The sequence below is a fragment of the Staurois parvus genome, unplaced genomic scaffold, assembly GCF_062004578.1.
Source record: "Staurois parvus isolate SC_StPar_1 unplaced genomic scaffold, SC_StPar_1.0 ptg001068l, whole genome shotgun sequence".
NCBI lineage: Eukaryota > Metazoa > Chordata > Amphibia > Anura > Ranidae > Staurois > Staurois parvus.
The window spans coordinates 127501-136499 of record NW_028318864.1 but is presented as its reverse complement, the minus strand read 5'-3'; the positions used below and the strand labels follow the sequence as shown (position 1 = coordinate 136499).

General features: G+C 44.3%; 1 protein-coding gene across 1 annotated transcript in view; it reads left to right on the top strand.

The window, feature by feature from the left end:
• Positions 1–526: 526 nt before the first annotated feature.
• LOC149440572 (olfactory receptor 2A12-like) overlaps positions 527–8999 on the top strand; it is a 17395-nt gene continuing 8922 nt past the window's right edge. The window contains exon 1 of the mRNA XM_089658451.1: positions 527–623. Coding sequence (XP_089514577.1) covers positions 527–623 — 97 coding nt within the window. The remainder of the gene's footprint in view (positions 624–8999) is intronic.

Genomic DNA, 8999 nt, shown 5'->3' with positions numbered 1-8999 from the left:
TTCAGGTTGAACTCTGCATCTTAGTCCCAGAACCTGTATATAAATATAAAAAATACAGTATATGTATATATTTTTTAAAAACTGGTAAACCAGGTAAATATCTAAGGCCTCCATCAAGTGGTGTTCCTGCCTTTTTTTTTTTTTAGAAACATAGGAGAAATGTTGGGACCTGAGGTCTGATTAATACATGTATAGATATACTAATATTTTTTATTTTACATAAAAAGGATCCTTAAAAATATTTAGATGCAGGTATTGGAGATTCCATCCATCCATAAACATGTCCCCCTTTATTTTCTTTGTTCTTAGATACTTTTCATGCTTAGCATGATGAAATCAAGTGTTTATTTTGGTATTCCAAGATTGTTTTATTTTTCAGAATCAACAAATAAACTAATGATCAGCTTTGGGAAATGATTGGCCCCCACTGGGATGGATTACCACCACAGTAATTGATCAAACAAGTATATAAAAAGGTCATGTGAGAAGTCATCAGATGTAACGCTCAGCTGAACCTCTCCGGAGTATGGGAATACATGGAACGCTCCAACATACTGAGGAAGATGATCATTATTATACAAATCTTTTTAGTTCCAGGATAAGTAGTGAGGGGGACAGTGCCAATGATACAGTAAGTACTCTGCTAATGTCACTGTATGAAGGGTGGCTTTTACACACAGCTTCTGAAAGAACCAAACTGCTCTGGTTAATGGGAGAATTACAAATACCAGTCCTGGTGTACATATATCTTCTGGATATTGTAAAATTGGATGTCACGTTGTGGCGTTTTATAATGTCTATGTATTGTGTTCTCCACTCAGAGACAAACTAGAGCTGGGCTGCTATTACTGACAGCTGACTGATAATGTAATGACACACACAGCATTCTTTTCCATTGACTGCCACTGTACCTGTTCACCTGGTACCCCACCCCCATGCTTACCTGTCATTCATAGGATGCAAAGGTAAACAATATAGCAAAAAGTCCCACCAAAAAAAAAAGAGCTCTTCCCAGCATCCCAATGCAGTTGAACATGTGCAGAACAGTGGCTGAATGGTTAGCACTTCCGCTTGGCAGTACTAGGGTCCTTGGTTCAAATCCCACCACCTGCCTGGAGTTTGTATGTTCCACCTGTGAGGGTTTCCTCTGGTTACTCTGGTTTCCTCGCACTCTCCAAGTGAAGTGGTTTTGCAGGGTTGTCAGCCCATCAAAGTAAGTGCTGCAGAAAGACATCCAGCCACGATGAACAGGAAAGAAGTTGCTCCACTGTACTGTGGGGAAGCACAGTGGCTTAATGGTTAGCACTTTTACCTGGCAGCACTAGGGATACTGGTTCTTGTCCCACCGACAGCATCACCTGCCTGGAGTTTGCATGTTCTCCTTGTGCCTGCATGGGTTTCCTTTGGGTATTCTGGTTTCCTCCCACACTCCAAAGACATGCTGGTAGGTTAACCATCTCCCGTCCGGCCGTGGTATATAAACGGTGGCAGTGCAGGGTCAGGTGGCTGTTTATAAATGGCCTCCCCGCACCTTGCTTGTGCGCACTCCCTGGGAACATGAAGCACCGCAATTCGGTGCCCGCTGTGTCCTCCGGACACAGTGGAACACCGATCGTCGAACGGGACTTCTGTGCGATGTCCCGATCATGTGATCACTGATTGGCCAGTCAGTGATCACATGCAGAGTAGTAAGTAAGATGTCACTTGTGACATCATTGCTTACTACGTGTGAAATCTGTGAATGATCACAGAGGTCACATGGTACAGGGCTATTCACAACAGCCTTGTACCATGTGACAAGCGGTGACCAATCACAGCTCACTCAGTAGTTCTCAATGGCTGCAAGAATGCAGACAGAGGAGAAGGAGAAATTATTGTTTTTAAAACCTTTGTGGGTGTAAAAGCAATCAGTGTAAAAAAAAAAAAATCTTCATCACCCCCCACAAGTAGTACAGTGTCACCCTGGTGACACTGTACTGCTAGGGTGAAAGTATGTAAAAAAAAAAAAAAAAATAATAATATAAGAAACATTTTTAAAAAATGTAACAAAATGTTTAAAAAATATAATTTTGGTTATAAACTAATTTGGGTTATTTGTTTTTACTAAAAATATAACAGAATATATTTTGGCCAAGATTTATGATGAAATACTATTTATTTGCAAACTTTTATAAGAAAAACACTTTTTTTCTAAATTTTTGGACTTTTTAATTTACATAGAAAAAAAAATTAAAATCCCAGCGGTGAATAAATACCACCAAAATAAAGCTTTATCTGTCTCAAAAAAATGCAAAAAAATTCATATGGGTACAATGTTGCATGACCGCGCAATTGTCATTCAAAGTGTGATAGCGATGAAAGCTGAAAGTTGGCCTGGACTGGAAGGGGGGGGGGGGAAAAGTGTCCGGACTGGAAGGGGGGGAAAGTGTCCGGACTGGAAGGAGGTGAAAGTGTCCAGACTGGAAGGGGGTGAAAGTGTCCGGACTGGAAGGGGGGGAAAGTGTCCGGACTGGAAGGGGGGGAAAGTGTCCGGACTGGAAGGAGGTGAAAGTGTCCGGACTGGAAGGGGGGGAAAGTGTCCGGACTGGAAGGGTGTGAAAGTGTCCGGACTGGAAGGGGGTGAAAGTGTCCGGACTGGAAGGGGGGGAAAGTGTCCGGACTGGAAGGGGGGGAAAGTGTCCGGACTGGAAGGGGGTGAAAGTGTCCGGACTGGAAGGGGGGGGGAAGTGTCCGGACTGGAAGGGGGGGAAAGTGTCCGGACTGGAAGGGGGGGAAAGTGTCCGGATGGAAGGGGGGGAAAGTGTCCGGACTGGAAGGGGGGGAAAGTGTCCGGACTGGAAGGGGGGGAAAGTGTCCGGACTGGAAGGGGGTGAAAGTGTCCGCACTGGAAGGGGGGGAAAGTGTCCGGACTGGAAGGGGGTGAAAGTGTCCGGACTGGAAGGGGGTGAAAGTGTCCGGACTGGAAGGGGGGGGAAAGTGTCCGGACTGGAAGGGGGGGAAAGTGTCCGGACTGGAAGGGGGTGAAAGTGTCCGGACTGGAAGGGGGGGAAAGTGTCCAGACTGGAAGGTGGGAAAGTGTTCGGATTGGAAGTGGTTAATTGGCTCCTCTCTAAATTGCCCTAATATGTGTATGTATGAATGTGAGTTAGGGACCTTAGATTGTACACCCCTTGAGGGTTAGGGACTGATGTGAATGTACAATATATATGTAAAGCGCTGCGTAAATTGACGGCGCTATATAAGTACCTGAAATAAATAAATAACCAAAAAAGAAATGTAAATGTACCCCTGGGACTTTGCAATAAATACTTCTGTTTTAATTTTTGTATACTTATTGCGGTTCTTGCCATACAAAGAACTAACACAGTAAAAATGAATCCAAAGCTTCAATATAGTGGCTTGTGGTACAATGATTCATAAATAGACATACAAAACATACAAAGTGTGCATGAACCCTGACGGTCTGTAGTACATCAACTGGCAAATGGATTAACAGCCCAAGAGAAACTTAGCAGTGATGTTCTTCAGACAATTCCAACTCGTTTTGGAACTTTTGTTTCCTTCTTCAGGGATTAAATATGTCAGGTCTACATCATAACATCCTATTAGATAAGTATAAACAATATAATACATAAACTACATTTGGTAATATGTAAAATATAAACAGACACTTACAGATTGCACAAATCAGATGGAAAATAACAAATATTGATTTAAAAATTGCATGAAAATTCTTTCTGAATGACACGTCAAGGCAAAGGCAGGTAGGGACGCCGCGGCGAGCAATCCAACAACGAGGACTACATGTTGACAGCCAACAAAAATATCTGTCAAATATGACAACAACCACAAGAGGCGCAGAGGCTAGGTGATGGTGTGGAAGGCACCTTACAACCACCCAAAAGTATAGATATCAGAAAGTATGCATAATATAAGCCAATATACACACAAACACATCCACCTCTCCATAGGGGGAGCGTGTAGTAATGTTAAAACATTGCAAAGTGCTCGTCAATGTAGCCTCTAAATGTCACGTCTATAGCCGCCTCAAAGTGATCAAGGAACAATACAAGTGCCAAAGAGCTGCTATAAGTAGTGGTAATTAAGTAATCATGCACCAATGAAAACTATCATAAAATGGGGCCAAATATGTTTGCCAATTAAGTATGTGGATACTGTCAACGACAAGCTGTGAAAGAAGCCTCATAGCCGCCATTTGCAGTCCCCTGGCTGCGTGCCCTGCCCACCCAGTTACCGACTTCATGCTAACGCAATAACGTCATACTTACGTTAAGATACTTAAGTATGCATGCATATGTCATACATCATGCGTCATACGTCATGCATACATTTGTTTTACGTTTTGTATACTCATTGCAGTTCATACCATAAAAACTCCCAGGGGAACATTTAATTTTTTTTTTGGTCATTCATAAGATGTTGGTCGGCATTCATCATGATTGACATTGGATCTACTTTGGAAAACATTTATTTTGGGGGGGTTTTAATAAAGATGTTGTCAAAAACTGTCTATTTTTTTTTTTACTTTTAACACTTCTTTGTGAATGAATAGGCCTACTTATTCACATGGAGGGACAGGGATAAGGAGACCCCCTTGTTAAAGGGGGCTTCCACATTCCAATACGTCCCTTGCAGACCCCAACAACCACACAGCCAGGGTTGTAAGGAAAAAGCCCTTGTCCCCATCAACTTGGGAACAAGGTGCTTTGAACTGGGAAGCCCCCTCCCCATAGCACCCCCCAAGTAAGGGCATGTGGCCTGGTATGGTGGTATGGTTCAGGAGCGAGATGTTCATTTGTCCCCCCCTTTACTGGCCTGCCAGACTGCATGCGCTGATAGAGATCTGGTGTGGATTTTGGTGGTCCTTTTTTAATTTTGGTGTGGGGTACCCATTAAAATCCTTACCAGATCCCTAGGGACCCCATGCTGTTTTTTTTTTTTTGTAACAAGAAATTGTTTTGTTTACATTCTTCTGACAGCAGGGAATCCCCTTGACAGTATATGAGTCATGGTTGTTGATTTGGTGGTTGCATGCTCCTTAACAACCAGCTTCTCAGTGCATCCAAAAATTTTGCTCTAACTTTTTTCAAATTCGTTACTTTGTCCATTCAGAAATTAGGATACATCCGAATCTCCGAAAATGGAACTTTCGTCTGAAAACCAAATCTAAATGAACCGAATCACACATGTCTAAACATCACATGCAGAATTCTTCTCTACTGACTGCTATTTTACCATTTTACCACTTTACTCTTCCATTGACTGCCACCAGTGTAATGGCACACACAGCATTCTTCTCCACTGACTGCTACCAATGTAATGGCACACAAAGCATTCTATTAAACTAACTGCCACTATACTGATTCACTTCTTCACTGACTGCTGCCAATGTAACAGCACACACAGCATTCTTCTCTACTGACCACCACCAATGTAACAGCACACACAACATTCTTCTTTACTATCTGTCATTGTACTGGTTTCCTTCTTCACTGACTGCCACCAATGTTATGACATGTACAGCATTCTTAACTAATTACTCCTGTACTAGATCTTGTCTCCACAGATGGCTGCCAATGTAACAGCACACACAGCATTTTTGTCTACTGACCACCACCAATGTAACAGCACGTGCAACGTTCTACTCCATTGACCATGACCCTACAGATTGACTTCCTCACTGACTGTCTCCAATAAAATAGCCCACTTCCCTACTACCACCACTAATGTAACAGCACATGCAAAGTTCTACGCCATTGACCATGACCCTACAGATTGACTTCTTCACTGACTGTCCCCAATAATATAGCCCACTTCCCTACTACCACCACTAATGTAACAGCACACACAATGTTCTTCTCCACTAGGCTGTCATTGTACTGGTTTCCTTCTTCACTGACTGCTGTCAATTTAGCAGAACACATAACATACTTACTGCACTACTGGTGCACTTCTTCAATGACTTCTACCAATGTAACGGCTCTCACAGCAATCTTCTCCATTAACTGCCACTGTGCTACTTCACTCCTCCACCAACTGCTGCCTATGTAACAGCACACACACACCCTACTTCTCCACTGACTGCCACCAATGTAACAGTACAGACAGTATTCTTCTCCATTAACTGCCACTGTATTGACTTAATTCTTCACTGACTTCTGCCAATGTAACAGCGCACACACCTTACCTCTCCACTGACTGCCACCAATATAATGGCACACACAGCATTCTTTTTCACTAACTGCCACTGTACCAGTGACTTCTCCACTTACTGCTGTCAATGTTAATGTAACAGCACATGCAACATTCTTCTTTACTGACCACCACAGTGCTATTTCAATCTTCCACCAACTGCTGCCAATGTAACAGCACACACACCCTACGTCTCTACTGACTGCCACCAATGTAACAGTACAGACAGCATTCTTCTCCACTAACTGCCACTGTACTGACTGACCTCTTCACTGACTGCTGCCAATGTAACAGTAGAGACTACTAACTGCCACTGTGCTGTTTCACTCCTCCACCAACTGCTGCCAGTGTAACAGTACACACACCCTACTTCTCTACTGACTGCCACCAATGTAACAGTACATACAGCATTCTTCTCCACTAACTGCCACTGTACTGACTGACCTCTTCACTGACTGCTGCCAATGTAACAGTACAGACAGCATTCTTCTCCACTAACTGCCACTGTATTCATTGACTTCTTCACCGATTGCTGCCAATGTAACATCACACACAGCATTCATCCCCACTGTACCATGAGTGCCCTTCTCCACTGACATCCACCAACTGCTGCCAATGTAACAGCGTGCTGTGTACTGATAACTCCTGCACTGTTTCATGGACATGATTGATCACTAGGAACTTCTTTCCATGATTCATTTAATAATCAGACAAATATTGGACACACTTCTATTAGTTTTTTTACAAAGTTTGCTCCTAGACAGCGCACAGATAAAGTGATGAAATGCCATCACCAAATGTGCCCATGTCATACCTCCTCGTGGACTAATTTGTGAAACATTTCTTCTCACTGACCCAGGTGCGGACTGACAACTCATGGAGCCCCCAGGCAATAGGGGATCATGGGGCCCCTGTGTCCTTGCCCAAACTCAAAAAAGCCTATGAAAAAGGTACCAGGGGCATCTCATGGGGCCCCCTACTGACCCCGGGCCCTCGGGCAGTGCCCAAGTTTCCAAATGGTCAGTCCGCCCCTGCGTGACTGACCTGTACCTCCTTCTCCACATATGCATCCCCATTTTGTTGTATTTTTACTTTCCTGTATAAAGAATAGACATTGTAATGCTATGCTGTCTACTCAGCCTCTGAGAGTCGCAGCCGGGCTGTCAGGAATGTCCATGCTCAAAGAAATGAGCAAGCCTTCAGAACAGTCCATAGAACTGTGCACAGCCTTAGGACCCTGCGCGCATCCATTCGGGCATACACATGCGCATGCATGTGAGCATTAGTATTGTGAACATGATCATATATGAGAGTGTACTTGTTTATTGGACTTTGGCACCCAGTGGCCTATTTAAAACCTTACAGGGCTCAGGTTCATCACTGCATAGGTCTGAGTGGTCTGAGTGGTCATCAGCTCCTCTGCTTGTGACTTGACCCTGTGCTCATTTGTACCCTGACCCTGGCTTGCTCATCCTGTTTGTTCCTGAACCCCTGTTGCTGACTCTAGCTTGTGACCTGACCTGGCTTCCTGCCTGGTGTTTTGGTACATCTTCTGCCTGCTTGATGCTGACCTTGGCCTGCCTCTGACTCTGCTCCTGGTTTCTGACTTTGCACTCCTGCTGCCCGGTTGTTGCCGACCTCTGCCTGTCTGACTACACACCCAAGATCCAGTATCTTCCTACTACCCATTGACCTGCTCCAACTCTGCATCTGCTTTAAAGATGCTCAGAACTACTGATGAGCTGTATGTTTGAGTTGAACGTTAGTCAGGTGCACAGGTCAGGTTTAATGCTTTGGCCAATCACAGTGCATGATGACATCACAAAGTGGTGTCTTGTGACGTCATTAAACTATTTAAGAACCGTCCACACCCTGCAACTGCCAGACGTTGGGAGCCAACTTTGAGAGCAGAGCATTTTTTTTCTTTTCTAGGGTCGGTGGTGATGCTGGGCATCATGATTGATGTTGCATCTACTTCGAGGGACATTTTTTACATTTTTGTTTTTAATAAAGGACTTGAAAAGATTGTCTCCTGTCATTTTTCCACTACACTCTTTTTTTCTGTGAATGTACCCAATACTTATTCCCATGGGGGGTCGGATCTGGGGGCCCCCTTGGTAAAGGGTGCTTCCAGATTCCAATAAGCCCCTGCCTGAAGACCCAAACAAACAACCACAGTTGTGGGGAAGAGGCCCTTGTCCCCATCAACATGGGGAAGAGGCCCTTGTCCTCATTAACATGGGGACAAGGTGTTTGGGGGGGAGACCCCCTGCCCAAAAAGACCACCCCATGTTGAGGGCATGTGGCCTAGTATGGTTCAGGAGGGGCAGGGCGCTTGCTTGCCTCCCACCCAGTTTCCTGACCTGTCAGGCTGCATGCTCTGATAAGGCTCTGGTTTGGATTTTGGGGGGACCCCCACGCCTTTTTTAAAAAAAGTTTGGCATGGGAGTTCCCCTCAAAATCCATACCAAACCCAAAGGCCTTAGTGTGGATGGAATGTTTTTAGTAGCTGTGAGGTATCTTACCGTATTCCTCGCTGCAAGTGGTTGGGTTGGATGAGCATAAAAGAGAAGGAGGAACATCTGTTTCTTCTCCTCCTCTGTGACGACTGAAGCCAGAGCAATGAGGATTTCATCACTTCTGATTTTGGTTCAGTGTTTACCTGGCCGTTACTGGCAGCCGATCAAACTGATCTGTGCTTTATCAGCTGCCTTGGAGGGCAGAGGAGGGTTTTGAGCGTTTAATAGACCCCTGATCTCTCAATAAAGAGTGTCTGTCACTTCCCA